Source organism: Musa acuminata, chromosome BXJ1-2, assembly GCF_036884655.1.
Source record: "Musa acuminata AAA Group cultivar baxijiao chromosome BXJ1-2, Cavendish_Baxijiao_AAA, whole genome shotgun sequence".
Taxonomy (NCBI): Eukaryota; Viridiplantae; Streptophyta; class Magnoliopsida; order Zingiberales; family Musaceae; genus Musa; species Musa acuminata.
Genome location: NC_088328.1, coordinates 21427180 through 21439575, shown reverse-complemented (window position 1 = coordinate 21439575; position 12396 = coordinate 21427180). Strand labels below are relative to the sequence as shown.

At 38.1% G+C, this 12396-nt stretch overlaps 1 protein-coding gene and 1 pseudogene across 1 annotated transcript; both read right to left on the bottom strand.

Moving 5' to 3' along the window:
- Positions 1 to 4479: 4479 nt before the first annotated feature.
- On the bottom strand, positions 4480 to 5885 carry LOC135611463 (flavone O-methyltransferase 1-like; annotated as a pseudogene).
- A 3989-nt stretch (positions 5886 to 9874) lies between these two features.
- LOC135597980 (pentatricopeptide repeat-containing protein At3g12770-like) lies at positions 9875 to 12312 on the bottom strand. The gene has a single exon (XM_065091497.1). The coding sequence runs from the start codon at positions 12128 to 12130 to the stop codon at positions 10004 to 10006; it is 2127 nt and encodes a 708-aa protein (XP_064947569.1). The 5' UTR covers positions 12131 to 12312; the 3' UTR covers positions 9875 to 10003.
- Positions 12313 to 12396: the final 84 nt, after the last annotated feature.

The following is a 12396-nucleotide window of genomic DNA, read 5'->3' as shown; positions in this document are numbered from 1 at the left end:
ATAAATACTTCAGGCTTTGTTTTGGATAAAGAACACCCAAACATTTCAGCATTTAATGATGCGTAATTACAAGTATAATGATCTGTATGATACATGCTGCAATCCTGTCTACTTGCTGAGCATAAAGAAGAACACAGGGTGTTCCATTAGATCATCACCTCCGACTAGGAATACTTATCCTCCTCAAGATGACTGACTGCCTTCATAAAATTGCATGGTTTCGAAAAGTAACAGTGTTTGGGGCAAAGGCGTAACAGTGTCGCAATACGTTATGACGGAGAGAGGTGACCGAGCACGTACTTGTCGCCACCCCTAAGGGTTGCTCTTATCGTTAACATTTAAATGCATGCCTATCCATGCTGCATTTCATTACCTGAGAGCGTAAGAAGTTGGTCAACACGTCCACGCCTGCATTAAATGAGACATTTGGTCATCTGCGTGATAGTCTGGCCACCTCATAGCCATGATCAGGAGTCGTGAGCCTCTCTGGTCGTCTCCTCCTGCAGGCACCTGCACATCAAGGGCATCAACTTTGGCCACCCTGTTGTCATCTCCGGCGCACCACCCGCCCCGGGTTCGCCATTTATTATCAGGCATGCGTCACTGTCACAGTGCCTACCCTCTTACATGGAAGCAAAAGAATTCATAAACTTGGAATCCGTTGACTCCACGCAGGCGTAGAGCACGTCAGCGCATTCGGGGTGGAGGAGACGCCATTTTCGTGAAGGTCGATACTTACATTCTGCTTACTGATTTGATGTTTTAGGCATTGGTTAGGCGTCAAACCAAACTTATCAAAAGGACACGCCTGGAATCATTTGAGAGACATGACATCAAACAATTGAAGCTTATAAATGAAAGAGAACACTCTTCAAACTACTCGAGACATATCGACCAAAAGAAGAGGGCAAATCGAGTGTATGCCATACATACTGTCATCCACGTTCCAGTAATCACCATGTGAGTGGCAATCCGACTGTTAAGTGAGCGGGACTGGCCACATACGAAGACTGTAAAGTCAACTAAATATTTAGGTCATCAATCGCACTCGGTAGTAAAAGCAAGTTTCCAACAATATTTCGTCACTGCCATTATCGTAATATAATTATAATTTTTTGTTAATTTTCACAAGCCTATCCTTTAAAAAGATTATATTTTCTATTTCAAATTTTCATACAATATGTGTCTCGCCACATATTAAGATTCTCTACATATATTCATCCGAGTGACATCCATCTGAAAATTCAAGATTAATTACTTAAAACTTCAATATGTATCTAGTTAGTTCGAGTTAAAAATAGACACAAAAACCTTAATATTTTTTCAAGCTACAATGGTATTAACAACAGTTATGCTTTTAACTGACAGTCAAATGACGTATTAACTAATGAAGAAATATAGAGGAAGAAGATATGTTAGACTAACTAAAACGATGGGAAAAAATTATATAAAGAAAGAAGGAAAAATGTCTCAATCCTCGGTTACAACATAGGAGACATATCATCCTCATCGTCCTCCTCCTCCTCTTCATAGATGGAGTTATCATCTATTTACGTTTGACATCCATATTAATCTTTATCGAGATAAATTTATAGTAGAATTTTCATGATTGGACTTACAAGCAATTGTAAACATAAAAATCACACTATTACGTGAAAAATTTAATGTTAAATTTTAAAATCAAATAATAATAAAGTTAATTTATGATACGTACTTTTTAATAACATTCAGAAAATTTTTATCTAATCTATGAATCGTCATCGAATCCAAAAGATACAATGATGTTAATATGCAACAAGAACTATACTCGTCTTGATAATACTAATAAGATTGCAAAGTATTTAATATATATTTTTATTTTTATTTTTATTCTATACCATGCTCATGTAGATTGATTCCTTTTTATTTAAATTATTTTAGGAAAATGAGCCCTTTTTTATTCTTTTTCTTAGACATAAAACCCAACAAAGAAAAACACTTATTTTAAATTATAAAAAATGATTAATTAGCGAGTTTGAAGAGTCGAAAACATTTAATTTATGGATATCGTTGGAGTGATGACATCTCTAATGATTAATTAGAGAGGTATTAGTGAACATGCATAATATGATTAAAATATAACCTAAATTTTTAGCACAGACATATTCTTTATGATTGCAGTGATTCAAGGACTTGAGGTTAGGACATATTTTTTGGGATTCATCTTAGTTAGTGTTGTCTATTGCTAGACATGGTACATAACGAACATTTGCTTCCATATTACAATTGATGTTATGATTTTTGTCTAACATGATCTATAAACTTGTTGGTCTTTACTAGTTTTCCAATGTCTCTATATGATATAATCATGACATCATGAGGAGGAGGAGGAAGCGCACAAGCACCCCATGAGCCTCACCTCCCATGAGTCCTAAATAGCCATCGAATAGACCCAACATTTAAATCGAACAAAAATAAATAATAACCAATAAATTAAATAATAGATACATTCATAAAAATAAAAATAATCTTAAATTTTTAATATAAATATTATGAAATAAAAAAATAATGACATAAGTACAACCTTATAATTTCAACTTAAATCGATCGAAAAAAAAAAGAGCTTAGTTAATCGAAAATACATCTTTTAGAACAATTGTTCGACTAAGGCCTCATTAGATACTTTCAATGCTTCATAAAAATTTTGATATTTTTGGGTGATAATAGACCTAAGTTACACTATTTTTGAATGGGATCCAAAAATAATGTAACACATTAAAAAATAGTGTAACTCACATCCTAGCTTTTAAAAAATATTCAGAAAAATCTTACAAATAACTTAAAAATACATAAACGAACCTTTTTTTCATTTTGATGCTATTAAAATAAATATTTCATTTATTTCAACCCTTTAAAACTGTGAGATTCTGATTTTTTTTTATTTTACCCAAGTTAAGGTGAATTTACAATGCTCTACGGACAAAAATCACTTGAATATTATTATGTAAGTTTTTTTATGTTTTAAGGATGCAAAAAAATTTTAATGACATGAGTTGTACTGTTTTTGAATAAAGCTACACTATTTTTGGATCCTATTCAAACAATATAACTTCCATCCCATCATTTTCAAAAAAATAAATAAATTATTTAAAAACCTTAGAAATAACTTTCAAAGGACTCAATAATCAATTTTCTATTTTGAAGGCCTTAATATATATATATATATATATATATATATATATATATATATATATATATATATATATATATATATATATATATATATATATATATATATATATATATATATATATATATATATATATATATATATATATATATATATATATGTGTGTGTGTGTGTGTGTGTGTGTGTGTGTGTGTGTTAAAATCCAATGAAATCAATAACAAAGTAATTTTCTGTCAAGACATGCATATACACGGCATGCAACTTAGTATAACTCATAAATGAGTCTTAGTTCTTGCACTACAATGATAGGAGAATCAAATATATACAGTTTTATCATATCTAATGAACATATTAATTTTTTTTTTTTGCTTTGACATAGATTCATATAATAATTTTAATCTTAACATGGATTCATGAGAAAAAAAACATAAATTCATGTGGTTTTACTATGCCGAAAGAACATCAATCAAACATGAAAAAGATATTAACAATTAAATTCATGTAGCTTTACCATGCCAAAAGAATATCAATCAAATATGAAAAAGATATTGGCAATCAAAAGAGGAGGATGAGGATGTAGGAAAGTTAAAGTTCCCTACCTTAAGCTTTTGTAAGTGATCCTCTAGTGTCTCCCCTCCTCCTTTCTCAATGACTACTTCGTATCCCATGAAAAGAGGATGGTGACTATAAATTACGAGAGAGGTAATCCTAAGTTTCTTATTATATCAAATTATAATATTATTTTTTAAAATTAAAACTAGGGTATTACATTCCCCGTATTTACAATATTAATACTGATTAAAATTAGAATTTTACATTCCCCTTTGATGTCGGGATGATGATGATTCATGCACACTGGGGGAGAATGAGAGGACGAAGGAGGAGTGTGAGGCTGTAGCGAAGAAAGCAGGGTTCAAAGCCACTTACGTATCTGTCTATGCTTGCTCATGGGGATCACAAAAGTAAGATCAAAATCTGCCGTCGTGCCACTTATGTGGTAAATAATTTCTTCCTTTTTGTTTTCAGCTCTCTGGTTGACCGGCAGACCTCTGAAACATGCACGCTATGATCTGAAACTAGACTTGGCTACACAGCTACAATAAGATTCCCAAAGCTGTATGTTTAAAGGGATTGATTCCTTTTGTTTTCGGTAGGGGTGAGGCATGCTCGGGATTGACTTATTGGTCAACATGATAGCTGTTGAGTCGGATCCACTATTAGAATATAATTACCGCAGCCCGATACATCAAACCCTCGTTTATTTAGGATACCAAAAGTGTAGAAAGTAGAAGCACAAGAAGCAGCACCGATTCATGTTTTCCATTCTACTTGGTGAATTCCATGACCCACGTATCTGCAAACAAATGAAGAGCTTTGAATCCGGTAAACCCACCGTCCTTTGCCAACCCTTGGAACTCCTCCTCCGTTCTCTCTTTTCCTCCGATGTTGTAGGTCGCCATGCACAGATCTAACTGGAAGATGCCTTGGTCTCTCGGAGTCGGCTTTGGAACTGCTGGAAGAACACATTCCACCACAATCACCTTCCCTTTCTCCGGCAGAGCTTTCCAACAGTTCTTCAATAGCTTTACACAATTCTCATCGCTCCAGTCATGAAGAATCAACTGCACTTGCACAACAATCCACGAGTAACTCGTTATTTGCAAAAAGAATTTGAATGAATTACTTGTGACCGCGATCCGAAGAGACCTGACCTTGAGAAAAATGGCATCTCCGCGGGGAACAGCTTCGAACATGTCTCCGCTAACGTGCTGCACACCTGCAACCGCAAACAATATTAGCACGTAAGCCGAGATCTAATAGAGAACAACCCTCCTTCTCAGATAAGACATGGATCAAGAGCGAACCTGGCAGGGGTTGTGCTTCGGAGATGACATGCGAGAGGTCGAAGTTGATGCCCTTGATGCGGGGGTGCTTGGCAGTGATCATGCCGAGGGTGGTGCCGACGCCGCCGCCGACGTCGACCAGCACTTCCACGTCGTCGACGCCGCCGTAAGTGCGGAGCAGTCGGCTGATCATGATGGTGGAGTGGCTTTGCATGGCCTCGTTGAACACCTTGTTGAAGCGTGGATCGGTGCCTTGGTACTCGAAGGACGACATCCCGTAGGCGGCCATCACTGGTTCGCTGCCGTCCAACACTGAATCCTTCACGTGGTGCCTTGTCACCCAACGCATCAGTGTTAGTTTACTGAACCAAGTGAAGTAGATCCTCCTAAACTATATCTAGCTAGCTAGAGAGAGAGAAAGAGAGAGAGAGAGAGAGAGAGAGGGAAGAGGGTTACCATAGATCCATGAAGACTTTGTCATGATGTAGCAAAAACATTTTCACAACAGAACGATCGTGATTCTTGGTGAAAAACTTGGAGATGGGTGTCATGGCGTACTTCCGCGAGGGGCGGCCGTCGGCGCCGGACTCGACGGTGCAGCCGACGATGCTGTTGGTGGAGAGCAAGCGGAGAATCCGATCGACCCAGATGGGTGCCTGCGGGTTGTGGGTGGGCAGCCGAGCGGCAATCTCCTCTGGGCTCATCACCTTTTCTGGGCCAGCCGTGACGATGATCTCGAGGAGCTCGAGCTCGATGGCCACCTTGAGGACCATGGGGAAGACGGCGCTGCATGAGAACTGCAGAGCCCGAAAGAACACCTCCTCATCATCTTTGTCGGGTGTCGGCTGCCCCACGTCGTTGGTTGCCTGCATTTTGCTGGTTCGGTTGATAACAGAGGAGACTTGTCCTGAATTTAAAGTGTGCAAATCGAATAATCTTTTAATTGATTGAATAATCCTTTGATTGATTTGATCACGATGGAAAATATTTAATTTTTTTATAAAAATAATAATTCGTTTACAAAAGAAACAGTGTGAAAGGAATTATTCCTCTCTTTCGATTGAGATTCAATCATAAGAGGAAATAATCCTTTGATTGATTTGATCACGATGGAAAATATTTATTATTTTTTTAATTAATTCGCTTACAAAAGAAACAATGTGAAAGAAATTACTCTCTCTCTCTCACTGATTGATTTGATGATGAAAGAAAACATGTATCGGATTTATTTTCTTATGCTTAAATTTAAAGCGGAATATATATATATATATATTTTTTTTTGTTTATTATTAATGTTCGGGTTTTACTTAGTACATACACCACATTGTTTATTTTATGTATCTCATCTGTTCCAAGTGTGGAGAGGATTACGATTTCAATGTCATAGGAGTCTTACTGAGCCTCATATGGGATTCTCGTTCATTAAAATTAGACTGATGCACATACAAAAATACGTTTAGGAGATATAAAAGGATGATTTTGGTACCAGAGACTAATATCTTTACATGCCTAAATATGATTTGATCATGTTGAATCCATGGTTGCCGTAACTTTCATTTTGTGTAATAATAATAATAATAATAATAATAATAATAATAATAATAATAATAATAATAATAATAATAATAATAATAATAATAATAATAATAATAATAATAGTGATTTTTTTTAAAAAAATATTTTTTAAATTTTTTTCTAAAAAGTATCCCACATTTTGCTTTTTATATAATATTCTTATTTTTTATAATCCAATAAGTGTCCTTTTTCGTCATCACCTCAATCGTCTTTCTAAATGAAGATTTTTTTCTTTGAAAGTTAACTCTTGTGTATTTACATGTTTCATGATTGGAGCGATCAACATTATACAAAAAAAAAATTATGAAAACTAAATGATGAAGAAAAGATTCGATCATAAGATTTTGCAATAAACAATCTCAGTACATATTGATTCTATACATTTCAAAAGATTTTTACTTAAGAATAATCTATAATACAAAAAATATTCAATCAGGATTGAAATCTAAAATTATCATAAACGACAATATTATTGAATCGAATATCTCGAACATCATCGTAAAATCTTTGCATGAGGATGTCGTAGCATTCATTATATGAGCATGGGGAGAGATAATCTTAATAAAAATTTAATTTACACCTTTGATATATTTTATCTTAAGTGATTGGACCATCTAATCTAACATCTTCTTAAAAAAAATTAAATTCATTTTGAATTCCACTAACCTGTTCATCACTCTATGTCACCTTGAGCTTTAAACATCGAGCCCCCACTGAGATCTCCATTGTTGCAGCATGCCATTCAACACTCCATCGTCGACCAGCAAACGATACCTACCTGTAGATTGGATTGAATGGTGCATGCATTTCATATCGATTGGAAGTTTGTCAACCAACAAGTATCGATATCACATGCACTACTTGCATGTCAACCGTACCATATCAAATTCGCATGTACTAAAGCAACTTCACTTGTCTCCTATGTCACTTCAATGGTGGGTGAGCGTTGCGGTACTTATCCAATCCCAGAGATCCTTTGATACCACCAGCTTCATCATCTACTTTGCAGCTGGTGCCAAGTATGGGATCCATCAAGGCAATGTACGCTACGAGCCCCGATGAGGACGAGGAAGCGCGCACGTATGCTGTGAGTCTGGTAATGGGAGCCTGCCTCCGCGTGACTCTGAAGGTGGCTATCGAGCTCCAGCCCCGGGAGATCATCGTCAAGGATGGCCACAGCGCCCAGCTCAGCCCCGCCCACATCGCCACCCAACTGCCCACCGGGAACCCCCATGCGGCCGATATGGTGGATCGGATCCTTCGTCTGCTCGCCACCTACGGTATCTATAATTCACATATAAAATAAGTTTATCATCTAGATTATTTTGACAGCTAAAAGTTTTTTAGCTGAAATAAAGACTTAGTTATAAATAATATTAATCAATTTTTTTCAATCTAATTTATACTGAAATAATTTAATAATAAAAATAGTAATCATAATATTTATCAAATATTAATCAACATAAAAAAAATTAATATGATAATTGTAATCATGATAAAAAAAATAAATATTATTTAATAATTTCAAATATATACATGGGACTAATCAAACAAATATCTAAGAATAATAATAAATTTTTTAATTATTATATATAAAATTTTATTAATATGTTATATGAGAAAACTATAAAAGAAAATCATAATTTATATTTAAATCGATCAACCTTATTGAGTAGGCTCAGACTATCCAAATTAGGCCGATAGATTTGAGCCAAACAATTACTCAATTAAACTCATCAAAATTAAAATTGACCAAAGTAAAAAATAATCAATATTTGACTTTTCTAGAATTCGATTAAAGCATTATTGATCGAATATAAATCCAATCAAGCAGTCAAAATATAATCACGATCAAATATGATTAAAATATTATATTAAAATAACTCAGATTAATTAATTTTATAATTAAGGACATAAGCTAAAAAAATTAATTTATAAGGGGTAGAACTATAATTTTGCTTAGGATATACAATGAAAATATTCAATTTCTAAAGGACATAATTGAAAAGTAAAATTTAAGAACGCGGATTTTAATTTTTTTTATTTCTAAGGGGTAAACAATTTTTTTTTACTAAAAAGCCTAATTCTCATGTTGTAGTCACCATCGCGTTCCATCGTGCCCATGTGCACGAGTCTTATCGGCAATCAATCGACCATCTGCATATAGTGGCGTAACTCTTCTCACATCCCGACCTCATCGATCGTCATGCCTTGCTGTCATGTTCCTCATCGGTGGAACACCTCCGTTGTGCACTTAAGTGTCACCGATGGATCATCATATTGCGTGACCGTGCACATGCATCAATCAATGACCCCCACGATCATCGCAATGCATGGTTATGCCCATGTGTCCGCTACACAACCATTAGGTACCATGGCTTTCGGCTTCCAATTGAAGCCGGTCACAACCAGCAAACGTCGTTGTGTCGTTGCTGTATCGTCATAAGCAATGATGATCACGACAACTACCATAGTCGAGGCGCTATTGCAGTTGTTGCACATAGTGGTACTATAGTAGTTACTTGCAACCAAGGTAGAACGATCGCCACAAGGCTGTTGCAACCTATAGTACTTTCGTTATGTATGTAGTCGTTGCTCACGACTAGGCTGATGATCACCAAAAGTCAATGCCTTCAACAATACTATCGTCAATAGCAAATTGTCGATAGTGGTCCATCGATCAACCACAAGGAACCTCACATTGCTCGCAAGCGGGTGATAGGACGGATTAGATAAAAAGCAGATCGACAATACAAATAGATCATTCAAGCATCGTAAATTAAAACCGAGTAATATCTTTTCATAAACAAAAAGTGCTAATAAACAGATCTAAATATAAAATAGATTTGAAATACTTTTACGATCTAAAATATTCGATTTCAAAACATAATTTTAATACTAACTTTAAGCATAAAACCATGATTATGCTATTGTTATGTAAAAAACTTTAATGTCAAAAATTAAAATTAAATAATAATATATGAAATATATGATGTATATCTTTCGATGTCATTTAGAAAGTTTTTATTGGATCTAAAAACATACCATTGTCAGATCCAAAAGCTTCAACGATATCGATTTACAAGGAGAATTAAATTATCCTCCTTTTTTTTTATCTTTCATAGGATCGAGCATAAATTAGACAACAAGAGATGAAAAAAGATTTATAATCTTTCAATGATTGTTTTCTCCCTAATAAATCATATCCTTTTATAAATGAAAATAGAAGATCTAGGATAATAATTAGAAAAATCTCTCCTATCAAAAAAATTCTTAAAGAATCATATTATAATTGAATTTTTTTTCTATTAATCAATAACTGTAATCAAAATTTAATCATATATATAATATATCTTGCTAAGTTAGACACGATCACAAATCTAACACATAGTACACCTCAGAGCCATGCCTCCTTTCACCAATAATCCCCACAGGAACATGAACCATCCTTGAAGTGATGAAACCTGTTAATATCCCTGACCACTATCTCGCGCTCCATAAGTTTAGATATAAGCTTTGTCGCCGAATGGCAGTTCACACATGCACGAAGGTTCTTCATAATCCTGATGGTTGTTCCCGGAGCAGTACTGATCAAGCCAAAAGCAATAGCAATTATCTCACTGTGATGGAACATAGAGTTTTCCCTCAGCTCAGAGCTCAGATGAGGAGCAAAGCCACATTCCTTCAGCTTCCTCTCCAGTTCAGCAATTACGACAAAGATCTCCTCATATCTTGGGTGTGACATCTCCCCTGCACGGAAGCAATGAAGCTTACCGCTGATATGAATCTCACTGCAACCAATTGCTTTAGTCACACGCCTCTCTTTCATCAACACCCTGATCCTTGCAACATCACGCCACATGCCAACAGACGCATATATGTTGGAGAGCTTCACATAATGCCCGGCGTTGAGAGGCTCTAGAGCAAAAACACGTTCAGCTGCATACTCCCCCAACCTCACATGACCATGAATCTTGCATGCATTCAGTAAAGCACCCCAAACAGTTAGCTCTGGCTTCATTGGCATGCTCCTAATAAACTCGAAGGCCCCGTCAAGGTGCCCAGCACGAGCAAGGAGATCCACCACGCATGCATAATGCTGATGCCGAGGCTCAATCCCGTAATCTTTCATGGAGTTGAAATAATTCCAACCCTCCTTCACAAGGCCTGCATGGTTGCAGGCTGATAGGAGCCCGACGAAGGTGACATCATTTGGCCTAACCCCAGCTAGCTTCATCTCATCGAAAAGTCTCATAGCTTCATGTGCACGGCCATGCAACCCATACCCCATTATGATTGCACTCCAAACAACTACATCCTTGTTCATGATGCGCTCAAATATCGCATGGGCACGCGCTATGTTTCCACACTTGGCATACATGTCGATTAGAGCTGTGTTCACAAAAATGTCATCTTTCAACTCGCTGCTGTTAGTGTAGTCCTCCATCCGCCTAGCAATTTCCAAGGATCCGACCTGCGCACAAGCCAAAATTGCGGACCTTATCGTGATTGAATCAGGTCTGATCACCCTCGAGATCATCTCATGGAAGAGCTCTACAGCTTCACTGGCATGGCCATTCTTCGCATACCCAGAAATCATTGCATTCCACAGAATCACATCCATGGAGGTGACCCTGTCGAACAACTGCCTTGCAACAACAACTTGACCGCATTTTGCATACATTGCCGTGAGCACAATGATCAGGTCCGGCTCATCCTCAAACCCACCTTTGATGACCAAACCATGGACAGACCTTCCGTGCTCCAAGTCCTCCTCGTCCATGTAGGACTTGAGAACACTAACGAGGATTATGAAATCAGGGCGAGCATCGGATTCCAACCGCATTCTCCTGAATAACTCAAGAGCTTCAAGAGGGAATCCATTCTGAGTACAACCTGATAGAATCGAAGTCCAAGAGACCACATTCCGAACGCTTAGCATGTCGAAGACGGTACGGGCACCGGCAATGTCGCCGCACTTGGCGTACATGGCGATGATCCCATTTTGGACGAACACGTCGGCTTGGAACCCGAGACAGAGCACCTGGGCGTGGACGGTACGGCCGGCGGCGTGAGACGGTAGGCCACCACAGGCCTTGAGGACGGGCGGGAGGGTGAAGCCGTCAGGGAGGATGTTGGAGCGGAGCATCTGGCTGTAGAGACGGAGGGCGTCATCGAAGGCGTTGTGGTGGGAGTGGAGGCGGATGACGGCATTGAAGAGGCGGGGGTCCTCTGGGTAGGGAATTTCATCGAAGAACTGGCGGGCGTGAGTGAGTCGGTGTGATCCGGGGGCCGAGAGCAGGAATTTTGCGGCGAGGAAAGGGGAGCGATGGAGGCCGGAAGAGATGAGAAGGGCGTGGATCTGGGCGAGGTGGGCGGGGTGGGCGGCGAAGGAGAGGATGGAGGCGACGCGGTCGATGATGTCGCCGCCGTCCACGACGGTGACTGGGTGGGCGGAGGTGGTGGCTTTGGAGGACGAGCAGAGACGGGGAAGGAGGTAAAAGCAGGTCGGTCTCCGGCGGGCCGAGAAAGTCGCTGTCATTACGGCGCTGGCATGGCGGCTGTACTATCAGTTCTCGTCTTCCCTCCGGTGCATAGCAGCTATTTGATTAAATTCCGACTCTTGGTTCCGCGAATAAGAGTTGCAGTTGGGTGGGCTTTATATCAGCTGGACCCGAAACCAAACCCAAATTTGGTGGATTGGGTGTTGTTGAGGTCGAGGACGGTATACTTCCGCCAACTCCCCCCGCCGACGCAATGGTCGCGTCTTGAGTCGTACTACAATATAGGAGCATTTCTGCGTCCATT